The 15027-nt window shown below is 42.6% G+C and overlaps 2 protein-coding genes across 9 annotated transcripts in view; one reads left to right on the top strand and one right to left on the bottom strand.

The window, feature by feature from the left end:
- Positions 1-4702, bottom strand: part of LOC144892561 (uncharacterized) — a 1012844-nt gene extending 1008142 nt beyond the window's left edge. Inside the window, exon 1 of the mRNA XM_078779590.1 lies at positions 1607-4702. Coding sequence (XP_078635716.1) covers positions 1607-4654 — 3048 coding nt within the window. The 5' untranslated portion in view covers positions 4655-4702. The remainder of the gene's footprint in view (positions 1-1606) is intronic.
- The window catches only part of PTPRD (protein tyrosine phosphatase receptor type D), a 502851-nt gene that overhangs the window by 356737 nt on the left and 131087 nt on the right, over positions 1-15027 (top strand). For all 8 annotated transcript variants that reach the window (XM_078779585.1, XM_068121669.2, XM_068121656.2 and 5 more), the window contains exon 19: positions 9796-9886. In XM_078779585.1, the coding sequence (XP_078635711.1) occupies positions 9796-9886 (91 nt within the window). The remainder of the gene's footprint in view (positions 1-9795; positions 9887-15027) is intronic.

A 15027-nucleotide genomic window follows, 5' to 3' on the forward strand; every position in this document is an offset into this window, starting at 1 on the left:
CATTGTGGGGTATATAGATTACAATAGATCTTCACTCAGTTCTTCAAGTAAAACTTACCTCATGGATGTCGGGATTCCTCCAAATGTATTTGTTTAATGTTAAAACCAGCATTAGCGACTGTTTAAAAAGCTAATCATGTGTGTTTGTGGTTTATAGTATTTTACAAGCCCGGGTATGCCGCTGTTAGACTTTTGGTCTTGTTTTGTTTGTTTTTGGCTCATAATTAGTTCATTGGTATCAGTGGCTACCCAGAAATCAAACGAGAAAGACATCATGCAGAGCATGAGACTTGCAAAATCCACACCCCCTCCAAAAAAGTTGCCATGTATGCATCAATTGCCCGTTTCATTTCGATTAAAACTGGCAATCTTAATCAAAGCTTGGGTCAATCCGATTAAAATTCATTCTTTTTCAGGTGAAAATTGATTATTTTAAAGTTTGACCTTGAGTTGGCCTTTGACCTTTTGACCTCAAAAATAGTTGGTTTCCCAATTGAGTGAGGCGCTTTGCAATTGTTGTTTAATGCTCAAGTTAATAGGATGAAAATTTATGATTTTTCAGATGAAAATTGATGATTTTAGAAGTTTGACCTTGAGTTGGCATTTGACCTTTTGACTTCACAAATAGTTGGTTTCCCAATTGAGTGAGGCGCTTTGCAATTGTTGTTTAATTCTAAAGTTAATAGGATGAAAATTGATGATTTTTCAGATTAAATGGATGGTTTTAGACCTTCAGTTGACCTTTGACCTTTTGACTTCAAAAATAGTTTGTTTCCCAATTCACTGAGGCACTATGCAATTGCTGTTTAATTTTCAAGTCCATGAGATAAATAATGATTATTTTAGAAATTTGACCTCCAGATAACCTTTGACCTCAAAATCAATAAGCATCTCAGTTGTGACGACCTCTACAACTTGCTAAAGTTTCATGACGATCGGTTTAGAATTGTGACCTGTAGGTGATTGACAGACAAACAGAATAATGCACAAGACCAATAGTGCAGCAGATAAACACAAAAATTGTGCATTTTATGAGAAAAGCATGAAATTTTTAACAGTTAGTGCATACCATAATAGTGGGGGGGCCAATGTTTTCCCGTTGAATTCAAATGTTAATTTGTGGACACTGGTTGGGTTGTCTTTAGGGATGATAGAAGTTGTAGAAAAAATATGTCTCCATTTTTTTCAAGTTCTTTATAGCGGCCATTTTGGATTATCAAAATGGCGTTTGTTGAAAACCGAAATTGTCATTATCTTGGCTTCTAAATGACCTAGAGTGTTAATTTTGGTGTCCAAATGTACATATTTGCGGATACTTAATCCAATAAACACACATTTATACACCTACATATGATCAAAAGGGTTCTTATGGCAGCCATCTTGGATTTTCACGCACTTATGCCAACACATATATATATTTTTTTCCATCATTTTCACTTCTAAATCACATAAAGGCTGGACTTTAGTGTTCAAATGTACACTTATAATGTCTTTGTGCAATATTTTTAGTTGGCAGTGTTCATTGTTACATTGAAGGATCTCCATCCTCCTCATCATCAGTGTTATCGATTCCCATGGGGCGCTCCTGACCCGTGTTACCACACACCTCTTCATCTGCCCCACACATACACATCTCAGAACAGTTGAGATGCTGAGACCTGCATGAGCAGTGAGACATGCATTGGGTCTTCTTGCAGTTACATTTGATTAGATGTGTGATGGCAGCTGGGGCTGGAGGGTCCTTGGTTGTGATGGGCACCAGCTGATCTCCTTCTGCTCTCCATCCATGTTCTGTTGGTTGTGGAAGCTGGGGGTCCGGTACATCAGCCTGATGCCACACCATGGCCTGGAAATGTGCACGAGCAATGGCTTCATGTAAAGCTCCCCGTGTTGGTGGCAGCTTCTGTGCCTCTAGCTGTTTCTTGGTAAACAGTCTCCACCTCAGCTTGCCCACATCCACAACTGTAGTACGAGGCTCATACAGCTGGCATACAAATGCCTCAATGTCACTTTCTGTGTCAGCTCTCAGCTCCTCAGAGGCCCCAAGGTCATGAAACGCAGATACCACCTCAACAGAGCACCTATTGAGGGCTTGCCAACATGTGAGCTTTCCCTTGCCGGCAAACCGACCAGTCTGGTCTGCTCCCGTGAATGCATGGAATCCTGGTAGGGCTGCAGCCTTCCTGACACCAAGTTCATGTACTATTGGTTCCAGTGAGATTTGCCTCTTCTTGTTCCCCACACCCGTGATGAAGTATGTGTCTTTGCATAGTTCATGGTACCGGTGGAGTGCTAGGATGAATACATCAGTATCAGGTGACTGAATGTACAGCTGTGTTGCACCTCTTCGGACGGCATCTAGACTGTGAAGAAAGATCCTCGTATCAGCCTCCTCCTGGGAGCTACGGAGATGCTGTACATCCATGCAGTTGGAGAAGACATCCTGCCTTGAAGTGACGATGAAGACCTTGGTAGTCCCCTCAAAGTGACACAGAGCTTTCTTTGCCAGATAGACAGTTAGCTCATCTTTGGTGTTGGTGTGCGACAGGAACTGTTTTGCTGTCAGTTTCCCAATCGGGGTGCTGTCTTGAACGTGGTAAGCAGTGGGCGGCTTGCCACCTTGGCGCCTCTCCCGTGTGGCCTCTTTCAGTGAATTTGGCAGATCATATCGGTCAAACACGAGGTGGACTTCATCATACCCGTTGGTCTTGCAGTCCAGTGTTGCATTGAAATGGCCAGCCCACTGGGCACATGTTTTGACCCATTGTGGCTTACCCATTGCTTGCACTAATGCCATGCCGTCTATGACAGTCACCTTCTTGGGAGGGGGTGGAGTATGTTCAGGATTGTCGTCGTCTGGCTGCTGACCAGTGCCAGTTGACTTCTTGGGTAGATCTTCTAGGATGCCCATGAGCTTGCTTTTGTCTGTGCATGGTAGTAGTGTCCCAGCCATTGCAAAGAGGGTTCGTGGAAGCGCGGTGAATTCATATTGACCTATGGCATCCTTCAAGTTGATCTCTGGTCGTGAGCGGGCCACGATCAGCATGCGCGCAAACAGTGACCTGTCGTCTTTCAGCTCTACAACCTTGTCTGCCAGTTTGTGCTTCACAGCTTTCCTGGCACTCTTCCACATCTTCAGTTTGACCTTTCCCATTCTGGCCCAAAGGTTGATTTCATTTGTGTTGATGCGCTCTGCAACAAACGTGTTATACGCTTTCTGACCAATCTCATCTTGGTTGCAGACATCCTTCTGTACTTCAGCTGGCATCACCACCTTGGTGATGATAGTCGTCAGGTCTTCACCCTCATGCGTCATGGGATTCATGGACTCTCTGATCACATTCTTCAGTCGACGAATGCTGTCTTCCTGCCGAGCCCAGACTGTGGTTGATAGGTCGTGGTGCTCCTTGCGTGTAGCTGATTGTGAGCCAGCCATCTGACGGGCTTCTTCAGCAAGCCTACTCAGCTCTGGTGCTGTCAGAAAGAACCTTTCGCGGGCACTGGCATTCTGGGTAATGCCCACAATACCCCCTGTCACCTTCATGATCCTGTTGATGTGCTCCAGTGCATGGTCCACACCTACAGCACAGAAGGGGATTTCATTCTTATGGACACTGAAGTTCCCATCCATGAACTCTTGGTAGATCCCTGGATCTGTCATCTTCAGGGCCTTCATCTCTGCAAGGTACCGGGGAGTCAGCCTGGCATATTTCTGTTTGTCATGTGCAAAGAAGTATATGCACATCTCATCCAGTGAAGACAGGTGAAGCTCAAATTGTCCATCACGGGTGGCACGGATGAATGTGTATATCAGCATTATCATCCGCATGTAGCGTCGCACAAACTTGAACAGTGGACTCTTGGCTTCTTTCCTCTCATCAAACTTTGCCATGGCCTCCAGGACTTCGTTTGACTCGAGGACAGCTAGCATGTTGTTCTGCGCGCTTGTCATCTCCTCTCGGTTGTGTAGATGACAGCTCTGGGCAACCTGTTGTGCTGACTGGGTACATGGGCCCCTCAGATGGGGATGCTCTTGGAAGAATTCGTCCACATAGAGGTCGAAGAGGGCTTGGACAGTGGTGATGTGGGCCTCCAAAGCCCTCTTCATGTGCTTGGCTTCCAGTATTTGTCTGGTCGTTGTTGGGCCATAGATATCAGCCTCAGACCAAGCCTCGTCAAGACCACTGTCCTCTATGGCATTCCCAGCAGCCCTCAGTGCAGCCATCACAGTGTGCATCTCCCCTAGTCGCAGTACCCACTTGCCTTTGCAGTCATCTCTGGTCATCTCCAGCTGTTTGGCTCGCTCATACAGGGCCATGTCTAAGGTGATCACTGTCTTCCTATCGGGACCCATGACCATGCAGTTGATTTGCTGTGTCTGTTTCAAGACTGTTATCAGTGTTTGCCATTCATGGGCTGGTGCTGCTACCAATGGCAGGGCGTTGACCTCTGTCAGAGGCTTCGAAGAGGAGAGCAGTGAGTTGTAGGCTGTCCAAGTTGGGATATCGTGATGCTTGATCCTACTGCCAGGTGGTTGTTTTGGATCGTGGACGAGTGACCCAACAGGGTCAGCATGCTGGGGTTCTGCAGCTTGCAGCTGGTCATCTGGTGGGATGATGTCGTCTTGTACGTCCTCAGCTTCAGCTGTTCGCATGATTGTGCGTGAAAGTAGCCACACTGTGTCCGTCGCAGAGTACGGCTTGGTGACATCTGGGTTTGACCGTGTCTTGAAGCTATACGTGGTACCTGTGGCAGATTGTTTGTTTGGTGCTTGGCAAGGAACAAAGTCTGGAGCAGTCAGAACCTTGAGTGAGCGGTGTCTGGCCTTTCGGTCATGTAGTGTCAGTGTTCTATGTTCATCTGTGGAGGGTGCATATTCCCGTCGTTGGTAGAGTGCCCAGGCTGTAGCATGGAGTGTCCGCTTCCCATCAGGTGTGTCTTCATTGAAGTCACTGTTGTCCACTGCAAAGAAGACAAACGTCCCTATGCGCATGGTTCTTGGAAAGTATACACCCTGTTCTGTCGTAGACTCTATGACTGAGTTGGCCAGCTGTGTCTCCAACCGCAAGATCCGACTATAATCAACAGACAGACCGAACCCATGCAGGAAATCCAGAAGCTTCTTGTTTCTGGTGGACTGATGGACTACAATGGCAACGGCAAGCTGCTGTGGCCATTCTAAGCGATGGCGGAATGGTGCATCTGGCTCTTTGGGCTTGTACGTGACTTGGCGTTTTGACTTGTAGCCACATGATGTTCTGACTGATGGTTATAACATCTCGATGAATAGTGGCTGAGCGCATAGTCTCTGGCTCAATGCTCGTGGCTGGTCCTTCCAGTAGCCAGCGGAGGAAAGCATAGAGTACTTTGGGTACATGCTTTTCAGCATCATCAGTGTTCATTTCTCCTTCAAATTGCCATGGGTGCTTGTTCTGACAAGCAATGGCACTGCGGAGAACAGAGGCACTCTCAAACAGTTGTTCGATGTTTTTTTCATTTGTCTTCGTCATTGCATCTTCGACAGCTGCATCACGCACGGCAGTGGAGAATACACAGTCTGACTCGTTTCGACGTTTTGGTTTCATGAAGTGAACGTCATCAATGTGAGAGTTGATTTTCTCCTTCATGCCTTGGGTAGTAGGTGATGGGACATTGTGCACACCATTATTGTCAAGAATCCTGGAGTAAACCGACTTCAGGTCAGACATGTTGAGAATTTCACCAGCTTGGAGTAGAGAGCGAACAAGGCTGACAAACTCAATGTCTGCGGCTATTTTGATAACATTAGTTTCTTGCAGTATGTGTTCTTTGTCATCACTTGATGTCCCACTCTTGGGAGCACGTTGGACATTCTGCACCCAGCATGGGAGATGATACTTGACGTCGATCGCATGAGCATCATGTGCACTGATGGCAGCACTCAGCTGAACTTTCCACTTGTGGTTGCTGCCTTCTTCAACAGCTTTCTTCAGCTGTTTACCTGCGTTGAACGTGCATACAACATGTACACTTTCCTTAGTGACCTCTTGACAGAAGAAACAAAGGTCTCTGTTGAATGGAGTTGATGATGAACGTGTGAAGCGAAGAGTCTCGTCTTGCGTAGAACCTGAGGTACTTGCAGCGGCAGGTGCAGAAGAAGGACGTCCACACCTCTTATGAAGATGCTGGGTGTCGCCATGTTCGCAGGCTTTCTGGTGGCGAACTCTAGCACGCTCCAGGTGAGCAGTGTTGCATGTAGATCCATAACATGCCCGGTGCCACTTTGCTTTATTGTTCCTCAAGTCAGTGGCAGTGAAACAGCTTAATCGTTCGCTGATCTGTTTGAAGTCGGCATCACCATATCGTGCCCTCTCCTGGATGAACTGGAGAAACTTTGCATATGAGCCCAGTGCTGGCTCAGTCACTAGTGCACCTTGGGGATCCTGGCACTGAATGCAAAGTGTGAAATCAGTTTCTTTCTTGGTTTTCTTGCTTTTTGGCTCCATCATAGCTCAGGGTCACGAATCTGGAACATACAAATAACAAATAACAATTAAGATAGATGTGCATTAAGTTAGATTTTGGACACTGGTTCGGCTGTGCCATAAAAACCTATTTTTATCCCTTGTAGGTTATTAAAGAAGGTTTCATTCAATTCTCTATCCCCAAAAATGTACAACTGGACACCAGAATCGAAACTCTAGGTCATTTAGAAGCCAAGATAATGGAATTTTACGTTTTCGACATCCGCCATTTTGAAAATCCAAAATGGCCGCCATAAAGAACTTGAAACAATTGGAGACATATTTTTTCTAGAACTTATATCATCCCTAAAGACAGCCCAACCAGTGTCCAAAAATTAACAAGCAATTTCACCGGGCATTTCAATCTGCTACATTGGCCCCCCCACTATAAGGTTTATTTTCAGATGTGGAGGGAAGTCAGATTTGACCTCTGAGAACCATGAGAGGTCAAATCCAAAATGGCCGCCAGTCCACCAAGTCTAATGTTCAAACGCGCTTAATTTTGGAACCAAATAGTGTAGAAAAACATTATAGGTGTCATTTCCAACTAAATTGGGGATGCCCAGAGGTGAATGATGCTTTCAATGAACTCCTAGGCATGCCAAGTGAGGTCAGTGAAGGCTCAATGTTACTGCTAGAGCGATTTGTGGTGCTGATGTACGACCGAACCAGTGAGAGCACGGAAATGAATGACGCCAGGAAACAACTCTTCACACAGAAGTGTAGAACTCTAGAGAACATTCCTCCAACCCAGGCAACACTCAAGCAGCACATCAAGCGCACTTGCTACCAGGCCAACTGTTGTAACCAGGCATTGGTCATGGATCCAGAGATGCCAGACCCATCTGCCTGGGGCTGGACAAAGGAGACAACTGGGTGGCAGCCTCTTTTGACCACTCTTCCTGAAGCATCAAAATCGTGCCATGAATTGATCGACTGTGGCTGCAGGAAAGGGTGCACTCGACGCTGTAAGTGTGCCAAAGCTGCATTCAAGTGCACTGCACTGTGCTTCTGTTCTGGAGACTGTTAGATTTAGATCATTACCAATTTTCATCATTGCACTTGATTTAATGTAAGCTTTGGTGGACATACGAGTCCTTGGTTAACTACAGTTATTTTTTCAGAGGTTATTGCATCATTCCTTGCAGTGTAAACACTTTTTTTTCATCATTTCTGGTCTTTGGGTGTTCTGTACCTATTTTGACCTGTACCTATCTGTATGGACGGAATACCTGAAAAAATAACGTTTTAAAAGTTCAAATGAACTTTTTCCAATAGCAGTTCCAACTGCAGTATCATAAAAATAGATATTTAACGTAATTTGACCTTGACCGTGACCTAAATGCATGTCCTTGAGTTCTGGCGATCTCAAAAGTATCACCAAATGAATGGGCATCCCCAATTTAGTTGGAAATGACACCTATAAGCGTGTTTGAACATTCGACCCGGTGGACTGGTGGCCATTTTGGATTTGACCTCTCATGGTCCTCAGAGGTCAAATCTGACTTCCCTCCACATCTGAAAATAAACCTTATGGTATATACTAACTATGCTAGAAATTTCATGCTTTTCTCAAAAAATGCACAATTTGTTAAAATACGAGAGCTTATCCGCTGTACTACAACCAATATACTTTTAAAATCTTCGATTTTGCAAGTAACAAACAATTGAAAATATTTACAAGATGGAGTTAGAATTACTTCAAAATGTCCTCTTTTTACAGTATGCAGTTACTCCCAACAGTTTTCACTAACGGTGATGAATAGACTTGTGAAACTTAGCTTCAGTCCAGGTCCAGCAGGCATGAATACATTGAAACAACCCAAAAAAAATCTGTGAAACAACGTTAGTTAATATTGAATAGATGTATTCCGCTTTTTAGATGTTGTGATGTAATTTCAAACCAAACTTTAAGGTTGATACAATGTTGCATGCCTGCTGGGTGCCATCTGCTGCCAGTTGGCCTCAGTGAAATAATTGCAGAATCATTCCAAGTAAGCTAAAGTCAGTTGTTGCAATCCAAATTTGAAGCCGCGTTGCCTGCCTTCGAGGTCCGATTTTGGTGTTGAGGTATTTTGCCGTGGCTGCTTTGGTCCATCTATTTTAATGCTAAATTTGAAGTGAAGTTGGGGAAGGAACTTTGGTACTACATTACTGATTGCCTTCATGGAGATTAAAAAAATATATATATATTTTAATATATTTTTTCTCTCTCTCTCTCTCTCTTTCTGGTGCCAGGCGATCTAATTTGGTACTATGCACTTCAATGTTTGATATTTGACTATATATATTAAATATGCAAATTAAAATATTTTGCCACAATACCATAACACCATGTCACCATCTCATTTCTATAAATGAAGTACAAACATGGCTGATCCCATAACATGCTAAGATGCCTAATTTTATGACGGCTTTTAAATTTACCATTCAACGGAGCCCACATTAGCTTATAAAAAAACACTTTCATTAAACACAGGGCCTTCTCCATCGCTGCTCCCACCCTCTGGAACTCACTACCTCACACCATCAGAGACTCCTCCTCACTCACCACATTCAAAACATCACTCCAGACCCACCTGTTCAGCACTGCATTCAACATTCAACCCACAGCATTTAACCCCTGACTATCACTTCTCCTTCTCCCTCCTTTTGCTTTAAATATTTCCCTATTGATTCTTGTCTTTTTGCAATTGTTGTTTTCATGTTTTGTTATGCATTATGTTTTGCACTCTGTCAAAGCGCCTTTGGGCTTCATGAAAAGCGCTATACAAAATAAATGAATTATTATTATTATTATTATTATTAAACACAACTGCTCACCTCCTTTCCATGATTTCTTTCCTCTCCTGCTTGTGAAACATCATCTTCAGTCCGTTCAATCCCCCTCTTCCATGCAAGGCCTCAAGTTGTTAGTAGACGCACCATATCGTGGAATCCACCATCCCCACATGTGATCATTTATATCCTCATGAACCCCCAACCGCTCCTCAATCGTTTTGTATGTTGCTATGTTTCCTTCCCGCTTCTCTCTCCTCTTCTGTTCATTGATTACCTTGTTGTTTCCATGTGTTGTTCCACTGTGCCACATGCTCCTCCATGAGTGTAGACTTTCAGATGTTCGAATATGCAAAAATAAAAAAAATACAACCTCAACAGACATATTTCAGCCCTGTTTTGTGTTGGTTAATTAAGGTAGCGTATGGATGGACGCGGTGGAATTATTTCCCAATGGAGTGTATAGATAGTTGGAAAAACTGAGGCAATCATATTTTTCATGCCATGTTTGCAGGGCTTTTTACATTGTGGTTGTGCCTTTGAAGCACAGGCCTGGACGGAATATGAGGCCAAGTTTCAATCCAGAGGAGATGGATCTGGATGAAGTAAGTCTTTCCTTGCAAAAGCACCTCATACAGTGCAGAAGCGTAGCTAATATCGTTAAAAAGCACCTCATCAAGTCAATTTCGAAAAAAGTGCTCCATTTGTACTTTTGGAACTGATAAGGCCAAAAAAGGTTTCTCATTTCAATGTAAATAAAATAATTGATTTATATTTGGTCTTTCCCCTCTCTCTTCTTCCATTCCACTTCTCCTACCCCTCCCTCAGTTATGCTTTTAGTTATTTGAAGGAGAATATTCTGCGTGCTTACATTTGGTAATCTGCAGTCCATATAAAAGTGAATCTTTGATGTCCATTGTCCATAGCAGTCCATATAAAAGTGAACCTTTGATGCCCATTGTCCATAGCAGTCGATATAAAAGTGAACCTTTGATGTCCATTGTCCATAGCAATCCATATAAAAGTGAACCTTTGATGCCCATTGTCCATAGCAGTCGATATAAAAGTGAACCTTTGATGTCCATTGTCCATAGCAGTCCATATAAAAGTGAACCTTTGATGCCCATTGTCCATAGCAATCCATATAAAAGTGAACCTTTGATGTCCATTGTCCATAGCAGTCCATATAAAAGTGAACCTTTGATGCCCATTGTCCATAGCAATCCATATAAAAGTGAACCTTTGATGTCCATTGTCCATAGCAGTCCATATAAAAGTGAACCTTTGATGCCCATTGTCCATAGCAATCCATATAAAAGTGAACCTTTGATGTCCATTGTCCATAGCAGTCGATATAAAAGTGAACCTTTGATGTCCATTGTCCATAGCAGTCCATATAAAAGTGAACCTTTGATGCCCATTGTCCATAGCAGTCCATATAAAAGTGAACCTTTGATGTCCATAGCAGTCCATATAAAAGTGAACCTTTGATGTCCATTGTCCATAGCAGTCCATATAAAAGTGAACCTTTGATGCCCATTGTCCATAGCAGTCCATATAAAAGTGAACCTTTGATGTCCATTGTCCAAAGCAGTCGATATAAAAGTGAACCTTTGATGTCCATTGTCCATAGCAGTCCATATAAAAGTGAACCTTTGATGCCCATTGTCCATAGCAGTCCATATAAAAGTGAACCTTTGATGTCCATTGTCCATAGCAGTCGATATAAAAGTGAACCTTTGATGTCCATTGTCCATAGCAGTTGATATAAAAGTGAACCTTTGATGTCCATAGCAGTCCATATAAAAGTGAACCTTTGATGTCCATTGTCCATAGCAGTCCATATAAAAGTCCATATAAAAAAACGATAATATACTTGACACTGATAATAATTATACCCTCTCTAATTCCATTTCATCCCTTTATGTCTCCATATAATCTACATGTTTACTTGGCACTATGTGTCTACATCCTTATAGCAAATATTATCAGCCAACCGCACTCACAGATGGTGTATTGTGCACAACACCCAAGATGCACACTCATGCAGACACATGCAAACACATGCCAGTTATCCAGCTATGTGGATGTCGAAGCTGATTAGGAGCCATCTACATATTACATGTGCAAATATCGCTGAATTTGTTTTTATTATCATTTTGCCAGGGCACTTGCTTAAAAGTCTACTCTTGCAAATAATTCCTTTGGATGCTGAACATACTATTTTAAGATGTTGATTAATGGGCATTTCATAAGATCACAAAAATAACCATAAGATCAATAAAGACACCAAACTATCCAGCTCTGGACCAACCAGTAACTTGTTTCATTTTGCTGAAAGTGTGAGGTTAAAGGTTAAAGGAGAACAATAAAGGCTCAATAAGGTTAATATTGAACAAGCTTTCACTGAGCTAATCTGAACATTTGCTAATAATAATAATAATAATAGTAATAATAATAATATTAAAAATAAAAACAATAACAGGAATGATAATAAATTTTATATTTATGATAATAGCAGCAATGTTAACGATTCTTAAATGTGAGGGGTATTCAAGCTACATATCTGTGATCACCAAGGGGTACCCTCCCCCGGGCAGGGGAAGCTTACCCTTGGTGATAGCCTGCGATTTACCGTTGGTGATAGCCTGCGACCTACCGTTGGCGATAGCCTGCGACTTACCGTTGGCGATAGCCTGCGACTTACCGTTGGCGATAGCCTGCGACTTACCGTTGGCGATAGCCTGCGACTTACCGTTGGCGATAGCCTGCGACTTACCATTGGCGATAGCCTGCGACTTACCGTTGGCGATAGCCTGCGACTTACCGTTGGCGATAGCCTGCGACTTACCATTGGCGATAGCCTGCGACTTACCGTTGGCGATAGCCTGCGACTTACCGTTGGCGATAGCCTGCAACTTACCATTGGTGATAGCCTGTGACTTACCGTTGGCTCTAGCCAAGGGCACACATTCACAAAATGTGTGCCCTTGTACAATCTATTTTAAAACTCAGCATCATGAAAGTTGTAGGAAAATTATTCAAGTTATGATCAAAAAGGTGTTTTATGTAAATTAGGTCACAATCTGAAAAAAGTAGATTAAGATCACTAATCAAATACAGTGCCTACAGAAAGTATTCACACCCCTTGGCTTTTTCACATTTTGTTGTTACAGCCTGAATTTAATATGGATTAAACTGAAATGTTTTTGTCACTGATCTACACATATCACTGATCTACACTGATCTCACAAAATAATTATAAATGAAATACAGAAATATTGAATTCAAACAAATATTCAACCCCCTGAGTCAATACTTCGTAGCAGTGCTTTTAACAGTGATTGCAGTTAGAGTCTTTTTGGGTATGTCCGTATCAGCTTTGCACATCTGGAGTTGGTGAGTTCCTCGCATTCTTTCTTACAGATTTGCTCAAGCTCTGTCAAGTTGGATATGGAGCATCGATGAACAGCAATCTTCAAGTATTTCCACAGTTATCAATGGGATTCAAGTCTTGGCTTTGGCTGGGGCACTCAAAGACTTTCACATTCTTGTTCTGAAGCCATGCCAGTGGTGCTTTCGCTGTATGCTTGGCGTCATTGTCATGTTGGAATGTAAATCTTCGCCACAGTCTGAGGTCTTTTGCACTCTGAAGCAGGTTCTCTTCAAGGATTTCCGTGTATTTTGTTCCATTCATTGTTCCCTCTATCCTTACAAGTCTCCAGTCCCTGCTGCTGAAAAGTATCCCCATAGAATGATGCTGCCACCACAATACTTCACGGTAGGGATGGTGTTAGATGGGTCATGAGCGGTGCTCGGTTTCCGCCAGAAGTATCACTTTGCATTCATGCCAAAGAGTTCAATTGTCGTCTCATCAGACCACATAATATTTTGCCTCATACTCTCATAGTCTTTCACTTGCCTTTTTGCAAACTCAAGGCGTGCTTTCATGTGCCTTTTTCTCAGGAGTGGCTTCCGTCTGGCCATTCTCCCATAAAGTCTAGATTTGTGAAGTGCTGCAGAGACTGTTGTCTTTCCGGCAAGTTCTCCCATCTCAGACAAGGAACTCCGTAGTTCGGTCAGAGTGTTCATTAGGTTCTTTGTCACCTCCCTGATGAAGGTCCTTCCTGCCTGGTTGCTCAGTTTGATCGGACGGCCAGCTCTCGGAAGAGTCTGTGTAGTTCCATAATATTTTAATTTCCTAATGATGGAGCTCACTGTGGTCTTGAGAACTTTCAACACTCTAGAAATTGTTTTATACCCTTCCCCAGATCTGTGCCTCCTCACAATTCTATCTCAGAGCTCTACGGGCAGTTCCTTGGACTTTATGGTGCAGTTTTGCTTTGACATGCACTGTCAACTGTGGAACCTTTTATAGAAAGGTGTGTTTCTTTCTAAAACATGTCCAATCAATTGAATTGGCCACAGGTGGACTCCATTAATGTTGTAGAGACATCTCAAAGATGATCAAAGGAAATTGAATGCATCTGAGCTCAATCTGTGTTCTCATAGCAAAGGGGTTGAATACTTATTCACTCGACATTTCAGCTTTTCATTTTTAATTAATTTCTAAAAATTATATTTTAAATTCCTCTTTGCCATTATGGGGAATTATGTGAAGATCAGTGCCAAAAAATTCTCAATTTAATCCATTTTTAACTCAACTGGACTACCGTCCAGTTGAGTTCATCACATACTAAACCCTCCGGCGTCCGTCGTCTGTCGTCGTCATCGTCTGTCATCTGTCTTCCGTTAACTTTTCGACGTTAACACTCAAGCGTCCACAAATATCAACCGATTCTGATCAAACTTGACATGCAGCATCCTTACCCCAAGGACCAGGTTGGTATTACATTTCAGCCCGATCCTTTGAAAAATGTTGGACTTAGGCAACCATTTTGTTTTTGGTCATGAAAACGACGTTAACACTCTAGCGTCCACAAATATTAACAGATTTTGATCAAACTTGGTGGGTGAGACTCTTACCACACAAGGTAGGTTGCTATCGCATGTCAACCCGATCTGTCACAAAATGGACAAGGACAAGTATAAGGATACAAGGACCTTAAAATTATTACACAAGGTTGTTGGCTTTTCATTTAAGTCAAATCTAGTACAGACAACTGACCTACTTTAAAGTTGTCCAGTCAGTTCAGTTGAGTTCTGCTTCCCTGGAAGCTCGAGTTAATTCAGGCTGTAACACAACAAAATGATTTTAAAAAGTCAAGGGGTGTGAATACTTTCTGAAGGCACTGTATCAGGTTCACAATTTCAGTGCAGGTGCGCTATTATGTTACAAAAACATCACGGAAGGCCAAGCGGTCTTTGAGAATCTGCATTGGCCAAATTGAGCGATGACGAAAAAAAAAAACGGATTATTTTTTTCAGACCACCAGTGACCTTGACCTTTCACCCGGAAGGGCATGATGAAAATTAAACATAATTGCGCCTTGATCTATTCTATCTAGAGACGCCAATTTTGTTCTGATCAGATACATCTTTGTCGAGTTTGGTGAAAAATATTAAAATGTCTATAGTAGGTCATTACCTTAAAAATTAGGTCAAAGTCAAAAACATTATGTAAATCCCATATACTTTTTATTCCCATTATTGATGCAAAATTTCATTCCGAAAGTCCCAGCCGGATCTGAGATACAGCTTGGGAATTGGCAGAAAAAATGGAGAAAAACCTAGATGATGGTTTAGTACTGCAATTGGTCTAAGACTTTGACCTTTAACTCAGAGC

Source organism: Myxine glutinosa, chromosome 1 (genome assembly GCF_964187855.1).
Source record: "Myxine glutinosa chromosome 1, kmMyxGlut1.1, whole genome shotgun sequence".
NCBI classification, from domain to species: Eukaryota; Metazoa; Chordata; class Myxini; order Myxiniformes; family Myxinidae; genus Myxine; species Myxine glutinosa.